Source organism: Pantherophis guttatus, chromosome 1 (assembly GCF_059756535.1).
Source record: "Pantherophis guttatus breed Tessera chromosome 1, ASM5975653v1, whole genome shotgun sequence".
NCBI lineage: Eukaryota > Metazoa > Chordata > Lepidosauria > Squamata > Colubridae > Pantherophis > Pantherophis guttatus.
Window position 1 is genome coordinate 180864446 of NC_142063.1, and position 23300 is coordinate 180887745.

The window sequence follows — 23300 nt, forward strand, 5'->3', positions numbered from 1 at the left end:
CAGTAAGACAATAATGAAATACATCTGGCAAGGAAAGAAAGCTAGAATTAAAATAAGATGCTTTCTCTCGGCCAGTCCACCCAACTGCACTGGAAACAAGCCAACACCAGAATGGAATAAAGCAGTTGCAATCCTTTAATTAGGTTCAGCACAGCAAACACAGGCAGGAGAAAGGCACAAGCCGGAAACAAGGTTTAAAGTTAGCGCTACACGCAATCGCAGTGTAGCGCCTTTTATATACACAGCAATAAATCAAGTGGCAATTAAACAGTTAACATCACCCCTCCTTCCCCTAGCTGGCCTGAAGGAGGAGCACAATAAATCAATTAACAATCAAACAGTCAACATCATCCCTCCTTCCTCAAGCTGGCCTGTAGGAGGAGCGCGCCTCTGTTACAGCACAAGGCAGCGTCATCTGCAAACACCATGCCCCCCCCATCTCCGATGAAAGAGTTTGCTTCGTTTTGTGTGCAGGTGGTAAAGACTTCTCAAACAGCTGATGACACGCCCCCGGAGAGTCCAACAGCTTGCCCCCTCCTCGTCGTCCTCCCTAGTGATGGCGAGACCCAACCGAGGCTCGACAGGCGGCTCCTCTCTACCAGGAGTCCACCTGCAGGAAATAAAATAAAGATGTTAGCATAGCAACCGTTCTACCCACTGGGACCTGGTTTATTTGGATATTTACGATGATACCGACGGAGCAACCGGTCGGCATGAACGTCTGGAGCTGCTACCCAAGATGCTTGTGCTAGTGGATAACCCTTCCACCGTACTAAGTACTGTAACCTGCCTCTACGTAGACGTGAATCCAATACTTTATCTATCTCATATTGATCTGAATGACTCGGTCCCGGGGAAACAGGCTGATGTGTGGGCCTTTCCTCTTTGACAGGTTTAAGGAGGCTGCTATGAAAAACAGGATGTATTTTTCCTAACAGTGAAGGTAGCTTAAGCATGACAGTGACAGGGTTGATCACCCGTATTATAGGAAAAGGACCTATGTATTTAGGACCTAGTTTCCTACTAGGTAATCGTAATTTCAAGTATTTTGTCGATAGATACACGTGATCCCCTACAGAAAACGGTTTTGGGTCGGCTCTTTTTTTATCAACATAAAGTTTGTATTCATTTGCTGCTTTTTGAAGCGCCGTTTTTACCGCTGGCCACGTTTGTCGGATCTTGTCGGCCCAACCGGAATGTGTAGATACCCCTGTAGCTGGAGGTTCTACCTCAGGTATGGCAGGGAATTCTCTTCCATAGATGATTTAGAAAGGAGAAAATCCCGTGCTACGGTGGCTGATATTGTTGTACGCGACTTCAGCGAACGGGAGTAAGGCAGACCAATCAGTTTGCTGATACGAAACGTAGCAACGTAGATATCGTTCCACAGCGGCATTAGCCCGTTCAGCTGCTCCATTTGTACTGGGATGGAAGGCTGAACTTAATCCTTGAGTGGACCCTATCCTGTGAATGAAAGATCTCCAAAACTGGGCGGTGAACTGGACACCTCGATCTGATATAATACGCTTCGGGACCCCGTGAAGGCGGTAGATATGTTGTATAAACATGTCTGTCAATCGTCGGGCAGATGGTAAACCCCGACAGGGTATAAAATGCGCCTGCTTTGAAAATAGGTCTACTACTGTCCAAATAACGGTATGTCCATTGCTGGGCGGTAGGTCTACTATAAAATCCATCGCCACTTCCTCCCACGGACGACTAGGATCAGCCACCGATTGTAATCGACCAAGTGGTTTTCCTGACCATGGTTTTGCTGCTGCGCATGTGGGGCACGATTTAACATAACGTTCAATTTCACCACGCATTCGTGGCCACCAAAATTGACGTCTAATCAGGTGAAGTGTTTTAAGGAAACCGTAATGACCTGCTGGTTTGGCATCATGGCACCGTCTTAAAACTGTAGTTCGAAGCGGTTCTGGAATGTATAAACGATCCCCATTCCACCCTAATCCATCTCGTAAGATTACTGACGTTTGGTTTTGATTTACCCATGTATCCTGGTTGATAGCTATCCGAAGATTCGTTAAGAAGGACGCTTCTTTCCGTAACACCGCCGCAACTGCATGCCCACTCTCAATAGGTGGTATAAGAGATTCCACTACTTCCTCGCGCTTACTGTTATATTGTGGCATACGAGAAAGTGCATCGGCGAGGAAGTTCTTTCCTGCTGGCACATATTTGAGTCTAAAATTGAATCTTCGAAAATATTGTGCCCAGCGTAGTTGTTTTGGGGACAGACGTCTAGGCGTTTGTAATGCCTCTAAATTTTTATGGTCCGTCCATACCTCAAATGGGATAGTAGCCCCTTCCAGGATGTGACGCCACGTAAGTAGAGCCCAACGGACAGCGAAGGCCTCCTTTTCCCAGATCGCCCACCCTCGCTCTGTGGTGTTTAATTTACGTGAGGTATAAGCACAAGGGCGTATCCTATCCTGTTCATCTTTTTGCAGCAACACAGCTCCCACAGCAACGTCACTAGCATCAGCTTGAACGATGAATTCACGAGACAGATCAGGGTGTTTAAGTACCGGTTCTCTGGTAAAAAGATATTTCAACTGTTCAAACGCACTTTGACATTGAGCTGTCCACTGCAATAACTGGTTTGGTCTTGGTTTTATCACAGGAGATTTAGTGCGTAACAGGTCTGTTAACGGTAGTGCTATAGCGGCAAATGCAGGGACGAATTGGCGATAGAAATTCGCGAAACCAAGGAAACTCTGGAGTTGTTTCCTGGTTTTCGGTGCTTGCCACTCAACTATAGCTTGGACTTTACGTGGATCCATTTCTATCCCATCGCTTGAGATCCTGTACCCGAGGTAATCTATCTTCGACTTATGGAACTCACATTTCGAAAGCTTTATAAACAGTTTAGCCGCTAACAACTTCTCTAAAACCTGACGGACTAACACAACGTGTTCTTCCAAGGTGCGCGTATATATTAGAATGTCGTCTAAATAAACAAGAACTCCTCTATACAAATGTTCATGCAAAACTTCGTTAATAAGCTGCATGAACACCGCTGGAGCACCTTGAAGTCCAAACGGCATAACTCTATATTGGTAGCTACCAAGAGGGCAGTTAAAAGTGGTCTTCCATTCATCGCCCTGTTTGATACGTACTCGGTAGTACGCTTCCCGTAAATCGAGTTTTGTAAATACCCGTCCTGTAGATAGCGCAGCTAACAAATCCTTCATAAGTGGAAGGGGGTATAGATGTTCTATACATACTCCATTCAAACGTCGGAAGTCAACACATAACCGAACCCCACCGTCCTTCTTCTCCCTGAAGAAGACTGGGGCAGCCATCCTAGATCTACTAGGGACGATGAAACCTCGAGCTAAATTTTTGTCGATATATTGTCGTAACTCGGATAATTCTTGTTGGGTCATGGAATACATCCGAGGTTTCGGTAACTTAGCCCCAGGCACTAACTCGATAGCGCAATCCGTAGTCCGATGGGGGGGTAGTACTTCGCATTCCTCTTCACTAAACACGGCTGAAAGGTCTTGGTAAACAATAGGAAAGTCCGGTGTAAGCAACACCTCTGTGGAGGCACAGCTATTGTCCTGTCCCTCATTCGACTGTCCCACTGAAGAAGCAGGGGACGGGACAGCAGGTCCCAAAGGGATTCTAAGCTTCCGATAACCTCCCTCCCACCAGATGTGAGGTTGCCATTTATCTAACCATGTGAGACCCAGAATAACTGGCTCTATCATTTTTTCAACCACAATAAACTGGATGGACTCTTGATGTTCACCTATCACCAACAACACTTGTTCAGTTACATGGTTAGCAGGCGCCCCCCCCAATAATGACCCGTCCATCTGTTCGAACTTCACAGGAACTTTTAGCTTTTTTATCTGTAGGCCCAGAGCATCCACCACACTTCTCCGCACCAGACAACGGGTACATCCAGTGTCTATTAAAGCACCATACTGAAAACCTGTTGTGTTTCGGGGATTCCTCAGCACCACAGGTATGACAAAAGGGAACACAGTTTTGCTCACCATAGGGTCCTCCGGCTCGTTGTCATCACTGTCCCCTGACACCACCGGGAATCTCCCCGCCACAGTGGTTGGTGTAATATCACGAACCTGATGATCTACGACGGACTTTGGTCCTTGAAGTGCTTGGGTACGTTCTTGTGGCTGCCGTGGTCGGCCTCTGGTCGCTACCCCCGTAGCCGGCTTTCGGGTTTGTACTCGTACCGGAGGTACAGGACATTCAGCCGCTCTGTGTCCTATCTGATTGCAGCGAAAACAACGAAACGCCGGTCGCTGAGACCTTTCAGGTAGGACGCTGCTGGGCGGAGGTACTTGAATCCGCGTGGTTGGCAGCTTTTCTGAGGCCCTCTCCGTGGGAACCCGTCTCTGTCCCACATTAACTTCCGACCGAGGCCTAAACTCCCGGAGTGTAATGTCCAGTTCAATAGCGGCTTTAAACCAAACAGCCAGGCGCGGAGCCAGGCCTCGGTACGCACAGGCTTGACGTAACTCACGATCCAGCCCCATCCGAAATTGCTGGACTAGCATCCGTTCGGGCCAGTCCCTTAAGCGACTAGCAATTTTCCGGAAATCACGTACATAGTCCTTTGCAGGAACACCCCGCTGTTTGAGGGCTACAAGATCTCCTTCCGCAATTTGTACACTGGAGTCATCCTCAAAAGCAGACCGGAGAGCTTCCAAGAACCTACCCACGTCCACTAGTTCTCTAGCATGGTTGCGATGTAATCCCGCCACCCAGTCTGCTGCATCACCAGTTAACACAGCTGTAATGGCTACCACCATGGCCCATTGTGATGGATACCAGCGACCATACTGGTCTAGATGACTAACCACCTGGCTTAAGAACAACGCCACACGGTCTGGGCTCCCGTCAAAGGTGGTTTGCAGTGCAGGAGGGCCCCAGATTGGAGGTGGTGCCCACATCCCAGGAACCGGGATCCATGCTGGGGGTGGTACAGGCGGTCTGTTCTCCCCATCTCTCCTCAGATCTCCAACGGGCCTCCGTTCCCCCACAGGACGTTGTGCCCACCTTCCAGCTCCTACCTCTCTTCTGGTTGATGGCTGTTTGGAGCCCCTGGTGCTATCCTCCCTCTTAAGCAGGTGGTAGTCCCGGTCTTCGAATTGGCCCTTTCCTTTTCCTGTTTCCTGTTCCCTTCGGAATTTAGGGCTAGCGATGCGAAACCGAGCCTCTGGCCGGGAAAGGCCCTCATCCTGCCAAGACTTGCCTTGTAACGGTTCCGCCCCAACGGCCCAGGGTTGCCAAGACGGGGCATCCCGGAAACTCCCTTCTCCAAACCGATCTCTTATGGCATCCATAGTACTGGATTCAGGGCCTGTATTATCATAGCCCCAATCCGCCTCTTCCTCGTCTGTCCAACGTCTCTCCCGCCAACCTCTAAATGATGGACCCAATGGGGGGGTAGATGGCCATTGGGGCCCGGTATGAGTAGAACTAGGCCACCAGCCCCCACTGGAAATCTGTCCCGAAGGGTCTAGCCCTTGACTCTGCGCACCAGCTGTCTCCACACAGTCCTCCTCACGTGGCTGGCACAGCTTGGATCTGACTACCGGTTGATGAGGGGTTGCAGTTTGTAGCTTCTCCTCTTCCACAACCACCTCCTCCACGTCAGCCTCTAGAGGGACCTCCAACTCTGAATCACCCAGCGCCGTCCCTTCTGCCATCACCGACAGCCTTTCCCACCGGACTGCAGCTAGGGAACGTAGGCAGTTGAAATTGGTGAGTGGGGGAGCGCTAACTTTCTCTCGGCCAGTCCACCCAACTGCACTGGAAACAAGCCAACACCAGAATGGAATAAAGCAGTTGCAATCCTTTAATTAGGTTCAGCACAGCAAACACAGGCAGGAGAAAGGCACAAGCCGGAAACAAGGTTTAAAGTTAGCGCTACACGCAATCGCAGTGTAGCGCCTTTTATATACACAGCAATAAATCAAGTGGCAATTAAACAGTTAACATCACCCCTCCTTCCCCTAGCTGGCCTGAAGGAGGAGCACAATAAATCAATTAACAATCAAACAGTCAACATCATCCCTCCTTCCTCAAGCTGGCCTGTAGGAGGAGCGCGCCTCTGTTACAGCACAAGGCAGCGTCATCTGCAAACACCATGCCCCCCCCATCTCCGATGAAAGAGTTTGCTTCGTTTTGTGTGCAGGTGGTAAAGACTTCTCAAACAGCTGATGACACGCCCCCGGAGAGTCCAACAGCTTGCCCCCTCCTCGTCGTCCTCCCTAGTGATGGCGAGACCCAACCGAGGCTCGACACTTACAGGACACAAAGGAGAAGGGAGGCCTAGGTCTACCAGACTGGGAGCTATATTACAAGGCGGCGGCGTTGAATTGGATCAGAGAATGGATAGATCTATCAAATAGGAGAACGCTATACTTGGAGGGATTTGATCTGAGTCGAGGTTGGCATGCCTTTCTGTGGGAAGGCACAGACAAGCAACATCCGTACTTCCAGAGACATGAGGTGCACTATATAAAACATGGCAAGATATCAGAAGGCAACACTATAGTAAAATCCCACGATGGTTGTCGCCTATGGAGGCGCTAATTTATCCAAACACTATAGAAATAGGAAAGATGCGGAAATATCAAGAATTGTTGAATAGTGAGGGAGACCTACTTACGAGACAAGAACTGGAAAGACGAGGCATTATGATTGATTGGTGGCCATATCTTCAAATTGAGTCAAAATATACAGCAGACCGGAGACATTATGATTTTCAAAGCCAACCAAGTGAACTAGATAAAATTTTAAAAGGCACAGATGAGAAAATAATATCTAAAATTTATGGATATTTAATAAGGTATAAATTAGAGGAGGAAACAGTGAAAGAAAACATGGTAAGCTGGGCAAGAAATATAGGTCACAATATAGAGTTGGATAGATGGGACAAGCTATGGGCAGAAAATTATAAGATGACACTGTCGATTCCATACAAAGAAAATTTATACAAGATATTTTATAGATGGCACCTTCCTCCGGCACGTTTGGCTAAAATGTTTCCAAACACATCACCAATGTGTTGGAAGTGCAAGACACAAATGGGGACATATTACCATCTCTGGTGGTCTTGCAGGAAGGCACAACGCTACTGGCAAGAGATTAAGAGAATAATCGAAGAAACAATGAGGCAAAGTGTAGAAATGAAACCAGAATTCTTTCTATTTGGAATGACTACACCACAGTGTACCAAGGAGATAAAATATCTTACCATCCACATATTGACAGCGGCACGTATAGTGTACGCTCAGAATTGGAAATCCGAGATAATACCAACAGAAGAAAAAATAATAACAAAAATAAATGAATGCGCAGAGATGGATAGACTCACAAAAGAGCTCCAAGATAAAGAGAACACTGACTTTTATTTAGTTTGGCAAAAATGGTACACATGGTTAGAAAGAAGGATAGGGCCAACAACATAGGACATTAGGAGAACATAACTCAAGAATTGTAGAAATAGATATATGAGATGAGCCGTAGGATTGTATAAATAAATGGTTAATATGTTTGTAGAAAGATACTGCTGAACTTCAATGAATATATCAAGGTATAAGCAAGTGAATTTGTAAATAGTATGATTAAGGAAAATTGGTTAAATGGACATTAATCACCGATGCGAAGGTTTTCTAGAAGTTAGTCGATTGACTCTTTGTTAATGTATAAGTGTTTACATGTATTTGTGTTTTATGTTTGTTTATGTTAATAAAACTTTAAAAAAAAAAAAGAGAGAATCTACCTCTGGACCAACCGGCCTTTACTGGATTGTTTCCGCAATCATTATTTAAATCTTTACTCTTCAAGGCCGTCAATACGGCTCAATTGTCCTCACCGAACGCTGACCCGGCTCCTGCCTCTTCTTCTGGCTCTTTGGACCCTATCCTGTCCCGCGATCCCCGCTCGCGCCGCGGTTGGCTGGCCGGGGCCCGCCGGGACCGAAGCGGAGCCTTCCCGCCCCGGTCCACTCCACTCGGAAGGAACCCCTCGCCCGCGACATCACGGCAGGGAAAGAGAAACGGAGGCTCCGGTCCGGCTGGACCAACGATCGACCGGTCCCACCCGAGCATCCCGGTAGACCCGGCCGTCTGCCCGTCGCGGACACCCCCGGGGCCCGTCGCGGGCACCGAGGTGACGGCGGAGGTCCCCGACCGAGGCCCGCGGCCCCCACGCCGGGATGGGAACCTGCCAGACCCATAACATCTATCCCTACCCCACCTCTCTTTTTGGATGTGGTGAAATGGCAGTGGGATTCTCCGGGTGCTGCGCCTTTTCCCTCGTCTAACGACCGTAAGAATTTCCAAGTCGCCTCGGATCTGGACTCTCTCCTTCAAATTCCTTCTGTTGACGCTCCTGTCGCTGTGTTGTTACCCAATGCTAATATTCCGGGGGATCCAGATGAAGGCCTTCGTTCCGACGAGCGTCGCTCAGACCTGGTCCTCCAGAGGGTGCATCAGGGTTCCGCTTGGGTTATTAGGGCTGCTACCACAGCATCCTTCTTCAACCGGACCACTCTGCTATGGATGCGCCACCTACAAGAAAAATTGCCCCCAGAGGACACACGGATTAGACAGGATTTAAATAAGATTGTGGCCACTGTTCAGTTTTCTGCGGTCTCCACTCTTAATGCTGCTAGATTTGCCGCAAAATCTTTTGCTTCCACGGTTGCTGCTCGCTGTTTGGTCTGGATCCGCCACTGGCAGGCGGATGCCAGGCACAAGTGCTTGGTGTCGGTCCCCTTTCGGGGGTCTAAATTGTTTGGAGAGGCTCTAGATCCATTCCTCACGGAGACTAGAGACAAGAAGAAGGTGTTGGTGGCAGCCTATCGTCAGGGGGAGTCGCAGTTCACACTGTATACCCCCCATTCCCAGTTCAGAGGTGCTGATAGGGGGGGTTCTTCCTCATTTTCTTTGTCTAGGCAGTATAGTGCCTTTAATAGACAACGGGGCTCCCAGGATAGGTCAGTCAGGGGGCGGTCTTTGCTTCCAAATGGCCCTTTCGAGGGGGAGGAGGTCATTTCATCCGGCGCCGTCGCTGATTGCATTTCGGACACTTCCATAGGCGGCAGATTGGGCCTCTTCGCCGCCATTTTGGAGAAGTCCATGTCTGATAGGTGGGTCCAGGCCACCTTACGCTCAGAGGTGGCCATTGAATTTCTTTCCATCCCTCCGGATACCTTTGTCTGCTGTCCGCTTTCTCGTAACATCAAAAGGAGGTCCCTTATGGACTCCGCGGTTCAGCATCTCTCAATCAGGGCTATCCAGCTTGTACCCCCTGATCAGAAGGGGACGGAATTTTATTCCCAGGTTTTTCTTGTGCCTAAGTCTTCGGGGGGGTGGAGACCCATTCTGGATCTTAAGCGTTTGAATAGATATGGGGTGTATCGGAAATTTAAAATGCAATCTTGGAAATCTATTCTTGATGGTGTCCGGAGGGGCGATCTCCTCTCTTCTATAGACCTCACTGAGGCTTATTTACACATCCCTATCCTCCCCTCCTATAGATGGTATCTTAGGTTTTGCTACGGGGCGTCCATTACCAGTACCGGGCTTTGCCCTTTGGCCTCCCGCCCCCCGTACCTTTACGAAGGTGTTGGCCGCCTTGGTGGCTTCCCTTAGGGTTCGATCAGTTAGACTTTTGTGTTACTTGGATGATATCCTAGTCTTATCGTCCTCTCCCCAGCAGGCAGTAGTGGACGTTCAGCTGACCTTTGAAACCCTAGTGTCCCATGGCTTTTCTATCAACCTGGAAAAGAGCCATCTGGTCCCCACTACCCGCCTTCTTCATTTAGGGGCTCTAATTGACTCGGTGAGGGGCAAGGTCTTCCTTTCTCCAGACAGATGGGACAGTTTGCGGGCCCTGGCCTCTAGGGCTTAGGGGTGTAGGTCGGTCTCTCCCCTTGTCCTTTCAGTTATTGAGTAAGATGATATCCGCCATATCGATAGTTCCCTGGGTGCAGTTACACGCCCAGGAGCTTCAGTGGTTCCTCTTACTGTTACAGAAGGCGGGCAGAGGCACATCCTCCGAGCTGTTTCCGGTTCCCCCTGCTGTGCGCAGGTCTCTCCGGTGGTGGCAGTCCCCAGCCATCTCGGAGGGTTGCCTCTTTTTCGAACCACAGAGGATAGTGGTGACGTCAGACGCCAGTCTTTGGGGCTGGGGAGCCTATTGCCAAGGCCAGTTGGCGCAGGGAACGTGGACCGAAGTGGAGGCTCGTTGTCCCATCAACTGGCTGTAGTTGCAGGCGATCTTCCTCGCCCCCAGGTCCTTTCATCATCTTCTCGGGACTCATGTCCTCATGGACAATGTTACGGCCAAAGCACATCTGAACAGATTGGGGGGCACCAGATCCAGGTCCCTGTTATCTCTGGCCATGAAATTGGGACTCTGGGCGGAACGACACCTCAGCTCTCTCCGGGCGGAGCACATAGGGACCGCCAACACCCAGGCGGATTGGCTGAGCCGGCAACAGGTGGACAACGTGGAGTGGTGCCTCCATCCACGTGTCTTCCAGGAGCTGGTTCTTTAGTTTGGCAGTCCGGTCGTCGACCTGTTTGCAACGCACTCAAAGGCCCAGCTCCCGCGCTTTTGCGCCCGGTATCCGGAGCCTCAGGCGCAGGCCACCGACACTCTCTGGGCCCTGTGGCCGGGGGGCCTTCTATAGGCTTTTCCACCAACGTCTCTGCTGCCCAGAGTCATCCGAAAACTTCTGTTGGAACGGGCGGAAGTGATCCTCCTTGCCCCTCATTGGCCCCGGCAACCCTGGTTTGCGGACCTGGTCTCCCTCTCGGTCGTCCCCCCTTGGCGCATTCTTCTAGACAAGGATTCTCTAACGCAAGGCGCTCTGTGCCATCCGGATCTTCCTTGGCTCAGTCTGACCGCTTGGCGGTTCAGCGGTGCACATTGTGGGGTGCTCACATTCCGGCGGACATTATTCGGACTATCCAGGCCTCGCGGTGTCCCTCTACAGACCACATTTACTCTGCTACTTGGCGGGCCTTTTTCTTGTGGTGTGACAGGAACGGGGTGGAGGTTCTGAATGCCTCCATTGTAAACATCCTCGTTCTCGGCTCTGTCTCTCATCCAGTCCGTGGCTGTCAAAAAGAACCAGGAAACAATGTCAAGTGACAATAGTTTAATCAAGGTTTAGCAGCAGCACAGCAAGAAGAACAGAAGAAGCTGGATCACGGGATTTAAGTCAGTGCTGCACGCAACCGCCGTGCAGCGCTATTTATTTCCTCCCCGGCTCCTAAATTATCATCCGGCACTCAAATCCCAACTCCCCACATCAGCTGCTCAGCGGTTGACAATCCCGCCCATCAATGGTATCGGCGCTGCCGTAGCATCATAGGACAGCGCCGGCAACTCAGATTCGGGAAGCTGCGCCGATCTCGTCAAGGCTGAGTGTCGCTCGATGCTGAATCTGGCTGGCTGCTGCGCGGAGCCGTCCCCGCATTCAGATGGGCGTTATCGACGCTCCAATTGTCCCCCAGGCCGCCAGTGATGGCGAGTCCCAGCTGGGGCTTGACAGGTGGCTCCCCTCTACCATGGGTCCACCTGTAGGAAAAAGAGGAGAGACATTAATTATAGCAGATACAGTTCCTGGAGCCCCTCGCTTGTTTGGGTATTTGCGGTGATACTTTTGTATCAAACGTGTAGCGTGTACATCTGGTGCCGCTACCCAGGAAGACTGTGTTAGGGGATACCCTTTCCAGGGCACTAAATACTGAACTCTGCCCCTACGAAATCTGTAGTCTAATATCTTTTCTACTTAATATTGGTCCGTATGTATCGGCCCAGGTGGACCAGAGGCATCAGTAGTCCTGTCTGCAGTGATGGGTTTCAATAAACTACTGTGAAACACAGGATGTATTTTACCCAGGAGAGAGGGTAACTTAAGAGCCACAGTTACAGGATTGATTACTTGGGTAATCGGGAAAGGACCCAGATACTTTGGTCCTAATTTCCTACTCGGCAACTTAAGTTTTAAGTATTTGGTTGATAAATAGACTTTATCTCCTACTTGAAATGGCTTTGGATCCGCTCTTTTTTTATCTACATATGTCTTATATTTATCTGCAGCTTTTTGTAACGCTGTTTTAACATTTGGCTATATACGGCGGATTTTTTCTGCCCAACTGCCTGGGGTGTCTATATTCGTGGATGGAGGTTCTACTTCTGGTATAATTGGGAACTCCCTGCCATATACAGTCTGGAAGGGAGAAAGACCCGTACTGCGATGAGTAATATTATTGTAAGCCACCTCCGCGAACGGAAGGAGACCAGACCAATCAGATTGTTGGTAAGAGACAAAGCAGCGGAGGTATTGCTTGATGGTGGCGTTGGTCCGTTCCGCTGCGCCATTGGTACTGGGATGAAAGGCAGAACTCAAACCCTGGGTAGATCCTATTCGATGTATGAAATATCTCCAAAATTTGGCGGTGAACTGGACTCCTCGATCTGATATAATCCGCTTAGGGACCCCATGGAAGCGGTAGATGTGTTGAAGAAACATATTGGTTAATCGTTGTGCAGATGGTAAACCTTTGCACGGCATGAAATGGGCTTGCTTCGAAAACAAATCCACCACTGTCCAGATTGCAGTGTACCCATTACTGGTGGGGAGATCGACTATGAAGTCCATAGCGATCTCCTCCCATGGTTTATTGGGATCAGCTACCGTTTGTAACAGTACATTTGGTTTCCCTGACCATGGTTTAGCCGCTGCACATATCGAACACCCTTTCACGTATCTCTCGATGTCTCCGCGCATCTGCGGCCACCAAAACTGTCATCTGATAAGATGAAGTGTTTTCAGAAACCTGAAATGTCCCACCGGTTTTGAATCGTGGCATCGTCGTAAAACAGTCGTTCGGAGGCATACCGGAATATACAGTTTATCCCTTTTCCATGCTAAACCCTCCCGAACGTTCATTAAAGCCTGATTCTGTGTCAACCACTGATCACTTTTTACCGCTGTCTTTAGTTCAGCCACGAAGGACGTCTCTGACCGAAGCACTGTTGATATATTATGTGACTCCTGACTGGGTGGTATAAGGGCTTCTACTACCTCCTCTTGTTTGCTGTTGTATTGTGGCATACGGGACAAGGCGTCCGCAAGGAAATTCTTCCCAGCCGGGACGTATTTCAAACGGAATGAGAACCTGTGGAAGTATTGAGACCACTGTACTTACTTAGGGGACAGTCGTCTCGGTGTTTGTAGTGCTTCCAGGTTCTTATGATCCGTCCACACTTCAAATGGATGTAATGCTCCTTCGAGGAGGTGACGCCACGTCATCAATGCCCATCTTACAGCAAAAGCCTCCTTCTCCCATATTGCCCATCCTTGTTCTGTGGGACTTAATTTACGGGAGGTATAAGCACATGGTTGTAAACGATCCTGTCCATCTTTTTGTAAGAGTACCGCCCCCACAGACACGTCACTCGCATCCGCCTGAACAAGAAATACTTGTGTTGGACCGGGATGCTTGAGAACAAGTATTTTAACTGCTCGAATGCCGTTTGACATGTAGTTGTCCACTTCAATAGTTGGCCCGGCTTTGGTCTCGAAGTGTGGGGCTTAGTGCGCAAAAGATCTGTTAGGGGTAATGCTATCGTGGCAAATGCAGGAATAAATTGTCGATAAAAATTGGCAAACCCGAGGATGCTTTGGAGCTGTTTTCTCGTCCTCGGGGCTTGCCAGTCCACAATCACCTGGACTTTCTGTGGATCCATTTCCACACCGTCTCCTGATATCCTATAGCTCAAGTAATCTATCTTCGCTTTGTGGAACTCACATTTCGATAGTTTCACAAACAGCTTAGCTGCTAACAGCTTCTGTAATACTTGACGTACCAGATTGGTATGTTCTTCCATGGTCCGGGTATATATCAAAATATCGTCCAGGTATACTAAGACCCCCCTGTACAGATGTTCATGCAGCACTTTGTTGATAAGCTGCATGAACACTGCAGGGGCGCCCTGGAAACCGAAAGGCATGACCTGAAACTGATAACTTCCGAGGGTACAGTTGAATGTGGTTTTCCACTCATCCCCCGGTTTGATGTGGACCCGATAGTACGCCTCATGCAAATCCAGTTTCGTAAAGACTCGTCCAGTTGCCAGTGTGGCCAAGAGGTCTTTCATTAAGGGAAGCGGGTACAAATGTTCCACACAGACTCAGTTCAGACCTCGGAAATCAACGCACAAGCGTAATCCCCCGTCCTTCTTTTCTCTGAAAAGAACAGGGGCTGCCATACGGGATTTACTAGGCTTGATAAACCCTCGAGCCAAATTTTTATCGATATGCCATCTCAACTCGGCCAGTTCCTTTTGTGACATTGAGTACATTCTCGGTTTCGGTAGTGTAGCCCCAGGTACCAATTCGATAGCACAGTCTGTGGGCTGATGAGGGGGCAACACCTCACACTCCTCTTCACTAAAGACAGGGCGAGGTCTTCATAAACGCCGGGGAATCCCTTTTCTGGAAGGGGAATCACCGAAGCACAACCCTTTCCCTTAGCCCCTTCAGTAGTTGGTGCATGCGGGGTGCTAGCCGCATCAGGTGGATCTGGACCAAGTGTCAGTCGTAGTTTTTGATATCCCCCTTCCCACCAAATGTTGGGCTGCCACTTATCAAGCCAAGCTAACCCCAATATTATCGGTTCAATCATCTTTTTGATCACGATAAAGCGAATAGCCTCTCGGTGGTCCCCTATCTCCAGGTATAGTCTCTCCGTCACATGGGTAGCTGGCGCCCCTCCCAACAATGATCCATCCATCTGTTCAAATGTAACCGGGGCTTTTAGCTGCAACACCCACAATCCCAGAGCATCTACCACTGCTTGGCAGATAAGACACCGGGTACACCCCGAATCCACCAAAGCTCCATATTGGATTCTGGTAGTAGCACGAGGATTCCTCAATATCACCGGTATCACAAAAGGACAAATGGGGTTGCTCACCATTGGGTCTTCCAGGTCCTCGTCATCACTGTCCCCAGACACTACAGGAAACTTCCCCGCCATCGGAGTCGTTACGGGGTCTCTGGCCTGGTTTCTGTAGCTACTTTGGGGCCTTGTGCCGCTTGGGACCTCTCGGGTGGCTGCCGTGCCCGTCCTCTTGTTGACACTCTGGTGGTCGACCTTTGGGGCTGTACTCGTGGTGATGGCATGGGGCATTCAGCCGCTCTGTGACCAGCCTGATTACATCTAAAACAGTGGAACATTGGTCGTCGGGATCTCTCCATTGGTTCCGGGTTTACACATGGTCTGGATTCTCTCAAGCCTTGGGGTTTTTCTGTTGGTTTTTCCATTAGGCTTTTCCTCTGATCTGAGCTCCCCTCGGGTCGCACCCGGAACTCTCTGAGTCCCACATCCAGCTCTATTGCGGCCTTGAACCATACCGCCAAATGTGGAGCCAGGCCCCTATACACACAGGCCTGTCGCAGATCTTGGTCCAACCCCGTTTGAAACTGTTGGACCAACATTCATTCCGGCCACCCCACCAGGCGACTCGCTATCTTCCAGAAGTCATGTACATAGTCCTTAGCAGGAGCGCCCCTCTGCTTAAGTGCAACCAGGTCACCCTCTGCTACTTGCACGCTGGACTCAAAGGTGGACCGAAGAGCCTCCAAAAACTTTCCTACATCGATTAACTCCCTAGCATGGTTACTGTGCAAGCTGGCCATCCAATCGACTGCGTCTCCTGTCAGGACTGCCGTTATGGCCACAACCATGGCCCACTGGGAAGGGTACCAACGTCCATACTGGTCCAAATGACTTATCACTTGGCTTAGAAATAAAGCCACTCGATCTGGGCTCCCATCAAATGTGGCTTGCAATGTAGGAGGGCCCCAAGCAGTTGGAGGGACCCACATTCCTGGAGCCAGAGCCCACACTTGCGGCAGATCAGGTGTTCTACTCACACCAACACCCCTCCTCTCTGCACGTGGTCGATCCGCCGATGGTCGTTGGATTTGCCTCACAGGGCCCTCTCCTGCCGCTGAGGTTGGTGCTCCGAACTCCATACGACCCCCTCTCCCAGGGAAGACCCCTGGTCCCAGGACAGTGTATGGTCTTTCACCCGGGTTTGTGCTTGCTCTTTCCGTAGTTTTGGGCTGGTAAGGCGGAAAGAAACCTCCGAACTAGACACCCCGGTGTCCTGCCATGACGGAGCTTGCAAAGGTTCCAAACCAGTGGCCCACGGCTGCCATGAGGGGGCGTCATGGAAGCTGGCTTCCCTGAATCGTTCTCGAAGAGTGTCCATGGTACTAGGGCCAAGGCCTGTAGCATAACTCCAATCCCCCTCTTCATCATCTGTCCAACGTCTCTCTCTCCAATCCTTGTAGGTCGGACCTAACGAGGGGTACTTGGCAGCTTTGGTCCGGTAAGAGCAGAGCTGTGCCACCATTCCCCTGTGGCTGCACTTGGAGACCCTCCTCCTCCTGACAGCCCTCATCCCAGGTCTGTTGTATCTTCGGTCTCACCACTGGTTGCTCAGCGGTCTCCTCCTGGACCTCCTCCTCTACAAGCATCTCCCCCCCTGCTGCTTCAGCCAACAGCTTCATCTCAATCCCTCCTGGCACTGTTCCCTCTGCCATCCTCAAACCTTTAGCAGATGGGACCACCAGATCAACAGAAACAATAACAGGCGTGGAGCAGTGCTGACTTTCTCTCGGCTCTGTCCGTGGCCGTCAAAAAGAACCAGGAAACGATGTCAAGTGGCAATAGTTTAATCAAGGTTTAGCAGCAGCACAGCAAGAAGAACAGAACAAGCCGGATCATGGCACTCAAATCCCAACTCCCCACATCAGCTGTTCAGCGAGTTTACAATCCCGCCCGTCAATGGTATCGGCGCTGCCGTAGCGCCATAGGACAGCGCCGGCAACTCAGATTCGGGAAGCTGCACCGATCTCGTCAAGGCTGAGTGTCGCTCGATGCTGAATCTGGCTGGCTGCTGCGTGGAGCAGTCCCCACCTTCCTAGGCATTCAGGTGGGCGTTATTGATGCTCCAATTGTCCCCCAGGCCGCCAGTGATGGCGAGTCCCAGCTGGGGCTCGACACTCGTTTTCCTTCAACAAGGTCTCTCTGATGGACTCTCTCCTAATACCTTACGTCGACAGGTGGCGGCGATCTTGTCTGTACTTACCTGTGGGGCCTTGTCGTCACTGGCGCAGCATCCTCTGATTCGCCGCTTTCTCCGAGGCGCCATGAACCTCAGTCCGCCAGTTCTGCATAGATATCCTACTTGGGATCTTCCGTTGGTCTTGGACTCGCTTATAGGTCCTCCGTACGAGCCTTTGCACTCAGCTAGCCTCAGGCTCCTGTCGTGCAAAGTCACCTTCCTGGTAACCATCACCTTGGCTCGCCGTATATCCGAGACTGCGGCTCTGTCCGCTCATGACGATCTTTGTGTATTCCACGCGGATCGCATGGTTCTCCGCCTGGATCCTACCTTCATTCCGAAGGTCAACACTACTTTCCATCGAACGCAGGAGCTGGTTCTTCCGGACTTTTGCCCTCGTCCTTCTCATCCTCAGGAACGTTGTTGGCATACCTTAGACGTCAGGCGGGCGTTGCGAATCTACCTGAAGAGGACAGCTACTATCCGCAGATCGGAGTCATTGTTTGTCTCCTTGCCCTGTTCTCTGGGTTGCAAGGTGTCATTGTCAGTCATCGGTCGCTGGATTTGGCAGACTATCGCCTCAACCTACAATCTTCGTTCCCTGCCGAGACCTTCCCATTTGACAGCACACTCCACCCACAATGTGGCTACGTCGGTGGCCTGGGCCACTTAGGCTCCGTTGCTTGAGATCTGCAGGGCAGCTATGTGGACTTCACCGGTCCCCTTCATTCAACATTATAAACTGGACAAGTTTGCGTCGGCAGAGGCTGCATTTGGACGAGTGTTGCAGCGGGTGGTTTCAGGGGAAGGTGCTTCGGACCAGCCTGGTCCCCCCCGGACCCGGGACAGTGAACTTGGGTATGTCCCATACTGGCTGCTGTCTCCACCCACAACGGAGAAGGGGCGTTGGTCCTACCTCAGACGCACCTTCTTGTTGAGTGGAGAAAGCAACCAGACCCTCCCCGTTCCAGTCTGGTCTCTCCTTTTTCTCCTTTCTGCACTTACCTGCCTCCTCCTTTAATTCTCCCACACACCGAGTCTGTTCCTTCCTGGTCTTCGCCAAAAGCTGGTCTGCCTGGCAACAAGGGCGGGACTTAGCAATATTGACAGACTCAGTCCATCAAGCTGATTGGGCGGGTACTACCCAGACTGGCTGCTATCTCCACCCAACAAGAAGGTGCATCTCAGGTAGGACCAACGCCCCTTCCCGGATGCTTGGATATCTGGATATTTTGTTATTTCCTTACATAGACAGAAATAAATGCAAAGAAAGATTTGACAACAACATTTCAACTCCTCCAACATTGGAATTTTCTATATAATTTGAAAAATTCAATGTCCCGCTTTTTCTACTTCTTTTAATGGCTACTTTATCAGTCAGCTAAAGTCAGCCATGTTCCAATAACAATACAATGCTTCGATTTTTAAGTATGGTGAATGGAGAATATGAAGAGAAACTATAGGTTATTGTCAATTAATATTAAATTATTCTTGGAAAAAGCAGCATCTAGGTAATATTCATTCTGGTTACTCCTTGACTAACTACCCAGTCCTTCTGTATTCCTTAATACTGTAAATTTCAATGGAATCAAAACTTCATTTAAATTTCATAGTAAAAGGTGCTAAAATTAGTATTGCATATTATGGTGTTTGTCCTTAAAGAATTAAGATTTGTTTTTTTTTTCCTTCAACAGAAAGGGAGAAGAGAAGAATCTAGTATAAAATTGGGAGTTAAGAGATTGCATTATTGGCTGTGAAAAACAGATTAATGGGTGTTATTGAAGGAAAAACGAGAATAGATTGAAATGTGAAGAAAACACCAGGCTAGAAATCAGGGACACTGTAAGTTCTAGTCCCACTTTAGGCATGTAAGCTAGCTCGGTGACTTTCAATCAGTTATTCTCTCTTCACCAGCTTATCCCAAAGGTGCTTCTTCAAGAGGCAACTAGACTTGAAGCCCGCTTACCTCACTGAATTGTTGTGGGAAAATAGGTTGAAGAAGGACCATTAGATATGTTTTTAACCTTGAATGATTTATAAAAATGATAAACTTGGGATAAAAATCAATAAATGAAATAAAAAATAAAATAAATTTAGTGCTATAGTTAGAGGGAGTAAGCTGTCATTATCTTTTATTGTTTTTCTCATGGGTTTTTTATGTCAGTGTCCTAATAAAGTCCTATTTTATAAAAGTTTTCAAAACTGCTTACTGAGAATTAGCCTCTTTAATTAGCCACTCAGTATCAAGTTTCTCCACATTCAACAACAATTAGTAAACAATTAGTAAACAAACTATTAGTAAAAGAGTTTCCTATTATACTGTAAATAGGGAGAACTGCTTTCTCATCCCAAGGTAGGTGGTGGTGGTTTATCTAAAAAAAAAAAAAACTACCCTACTATCTTAATGAGATATTTCTTGAATACCCGAGTAAACATCTGGCATGGAAAGGGGCTAGGGTTCCAGGGATCTAGAGGAAAGTGACTTGAACCAGGATCTCAAGGATTTTTCCATACTTTCAATTTTCCAATTTTTTCGCCTTCTCTTGAATTAATGAGGATAAATGCTCTTTCCCTATTGTATTAACATTTTCAGACAAAACCTCCATCACAGCAATATTCAGGAATTGCAAATGTATGTCTAAAAATTGTTTGTGTATGTTTGTGTGCCATCAAGTCAGAATTGGCTTCAGTGGTTGGCAAGATTTTCAGTAATGCTTTACCCTTCCTAGAACTGAGAAAGAGTGACTGGTCCAAGATCACCTAGATGGCTTCCTGTCTAAGGTGGGACTAGAACTCATAGTCTTCAGGATTCTAGCCTGATATCTTAGCCGTTATCACACTAGCTATCATCTAAAGATACTATATGGGTTTATAATTGTAAAGTCAATAGGATAATAAGAGCCTGGACCTTCAAGCTAGTTCATTTATTTATTGCTGCAATCTTGTGACACTTTTTTCCTTTGGTAGGGTGAAGCAAGACTTGCAGCAAAGCGTGCAGCACGAGCTGAAGCACGGGAAATTAGGATGAAAGAACTTGAGAAGCAACAAAAGGAGGTATGTGACAGTTTCTTAATCGTCTCCATTATCTTGACTTCTGATGTACAAGAATTTCTTGGTATTTGGGATAAAGTAGACATAATTTGTGTAAGAGTCATACTTGGTGTCTATTACAAGAATGTAATAAAATTCTTGTAATGAATGCAAAAAACCAAAACTGGCTATGTAGCTAACTTTAAAAGCCACTACAAAAATATATACCACCAAATAAAGACTGAAAGCACCCATTACCACACCAAACAGGAAGAGATCCTTCTATGCACGAAATCCAACCATGCCTTCTATAATTTTGTAAAGAACAAACTTAAAGACTCAAGATCCATCCCACCCCTAAAAGGACCTAATGGTAAAGACTGTAATGATGAAGCCGTTAAAGCCAACCTTTTTAACAGGTTCTTCAGCTCAGTCTTTGTAAACAGCAATGGCTCATGGCCAACATTCCCTAGTCATGCCACAAATAACTACAACGATCTAACACAAATAGATTTCACAGAAGATAACGTTGAAAAGGCACTACACAGACTAAAAACATCTATCTATTGGATCTGATGGACTATATGCATACTTCTTAAAAAAGCTGTCCACTGCTATAGCAGAACCCCTAATCTTTGAAAAATCCTTCAGGACCAGCTCCCTACCCAAACTATGGTCATTAGCCATGGTCATCCCTATCTTCAAAAAGGGAGACTCCAGCCAGTTGAAAATTACAGACCAATCTCTTTATGCTGCATCACCTGCAAAGTCATGGAATCAATCATTAACCATTCCATTACCCTCCACCTAGAAACAAACAAGCTACTATCTAATAAACAATTTGGTTTCAGAAAAAAATTATCCTGTAATCTACAACTTCTACACTGCAAGAACATATGAACTACAAATCTCGATCAGGGCAAAGCAATAGACAAAATTTACATAGACTTTTGTAAAGCGTTTGTTCAGTGGTACATGACAAACTACTTCTTAAACTAAAATCCTATGGCAGTGATGGCTAACCTTTTTGCCATCGCGTGCCAAAGTGGGGGGAGTGTGTGGGGGTCGCATACATGCATGTCCACACCCATAATTCTATGTGCCCCACTCACCCTGCGCATGTCCTCATGACCCTCCCCCCATGCTTTTGGCATGTGATGGCACAGTGGACCCGGTAGCCCTGTTTTTTTGCCCTCCCCAGGCTCCAGAGACTTTCTAGGAGCTGGGGGGGCAAAAAAAGGCCTCCCCAGACCTGGAGGCCAGAAACAGCCCGTTTGCCAACTTCCTGTGGGACCGGAAGGCCCAAAAATCAGCTGGCCAGCGTGTGCATGTGCGCTGGAGCTGAGCTTGCATGCCCACCGATATGGCTCTGCGTGCCACCTGTGGCACGCGTGCCATAGGTTCGCTATCACAGTCCTGTGGCATCTCTGGACACCTACATAATTGGATAGCTGCGTTCCAGTCAAAGAGACAACAAATGGTCAAAATAGGGAGCGCCCTATCAAATCCTGCACCTGTTAATAGCGGTGTCCCCCAAGGCAGTGTTCTATATACTATACATAAATGGAGGGAAGAGAGCAGACAAACTGCCTGTAAAACCCTGCGAAACCGCCCTAAAAGGGGTAGAAGTCGTTCAGTTCGCTCCCCTGAAACAGGGTGAGTTGGGAACTCCGACCCTCGCCGATGACAGCGAAACCGAAACCGATTCCGACGAGGACCTCCTGGTAAGTCAGAATGGGGGACCCATGACCATCCCAGTAGAACTAAAGGTACAATCCACCGGGGCCCACGGGAAGATGCTAACCCTTCTAGATTCGGGATGCATCAAGTGTGTCATCAGCCCTGAGATTGTGGAAGAGATGGGTCTAAGACTAAAAACGATGAAAAGGCCCATTGCATTCTGTCAGCTAGACGGGTCAGTAGCTGGGGTGGGGGGGCTAGCCCATTTTGTAATCGAACCGATTGAGATGAGGATGGAGGATTACCTAGAAACTCTGAGCTTTATTGTGGCCCCTGGCATGGAATGACCCCTCCTACTTGGGCTGCCCTGGCTCCGAAAATGGAACCCGCACATAAATTGGAAGGCGGGCGTGTTGTGCATCTGCTCTAACCAGCAAGGGAAGAAAGGGAAGAACCCCTATTGGGTGGCCAAAGTGGCAAGCGAAGGGGCGGCAACTGCAACGGAACACATTGTGGGGGAGGAAAAGATCCCAAAAGAGTACCGGGACCTCAGGGAGGTGTTTAGTGAGAAGGCGTCAGATGTGCTGCCCCCTCACTGGCCTACAGACTGTAGTATAGAAATCCTTCCTGGGGTAAAGCTCCTTAAACCAAACATCTACCCCATGACCCGCCAGGAGTTGGGGGAACTACGAGACTTTATTGATAAAAATCTAAAATGCGGCTTCATCCAACCGGCTAGGCCGCGTGTAGCCGCCCCGGTGCTATTCTGGGAGAAGAAGGATGGGCCTTACTGCCTGGTGGTTGATTATAAGAACTTGAACGCTATTTGCGTGGAAAACATCTACCCACTGCCCCTCATGAAGGACATGCTAGCCTACCTGGCCAAAGGAAAGATTTTTCCTAAACAGAATGAACTAAAATCTGCAACAAAAGTCAAAGATAATAACGTTTCTTTCAACATATAAAAAACAAGAAAAAAAATCAAGGAAACAGTCAGTCCACTAAAGAGGGAAAATCAGTGGTGGGATTTAGCTAGTTTGGGTGAATCTGTCAGGTATGCCTCCTTTCAATACTCAAGAAAGAAAAACCCCGATTCCATTTTCATAGAGAAAGGTACTTTTACTGAGTATGAACTGAATGCAACCAAAGAAAAGCAAGGTCTGAGGCAATAGGCGCGAAAATCATATATAGAAAGCATCCTCAAAACTCCCCCTAATGGTCCAGTCAGGATTATCCAATCCACATTCCCCCAAGGGATCATGTGGGGTGCAGCTTCCGATGGCTCCATTCTTCTGGTATGCCAGGACAGTTGACCTTGAGTGGTTATCAGCGCACCTCCCAGCTGCAAAGAAACGCTGAGGAAAACTTTCTCCAATTCACTCCACCAACTCACTTCCCCCCTCCCAACTATCCAGACAGCT

The 23300-nt window shown here is 48.6% G+C and overlaps 1 protein-coding gene across 33 annotated transcripts in view; it reads left to right on the forward strand.

The window, feature by feature from the left end:
- Positions 1 to 23300, forward strand: part of LRRFIP1 (LRR binding FLII interacting protein 1) — a 245806-nt gene that overhangs the window by 39662 nt on the left and 182844 nt on the right. For all 33 annotated transcript variants that reach the window (XM_060682373.2, XM_060682374.2, XM_034426193.3 and 30 more), the window contains exon 2: positions 20137 to 20223. In XM_060682373.2, coding sequence (XP_060538356.2) covers positions 20137 to 20223 — 87 coding nt within the window. The remainder of the gene's footprint in view (positions 1 to 20136; positions 20224 to 23300) is intronic.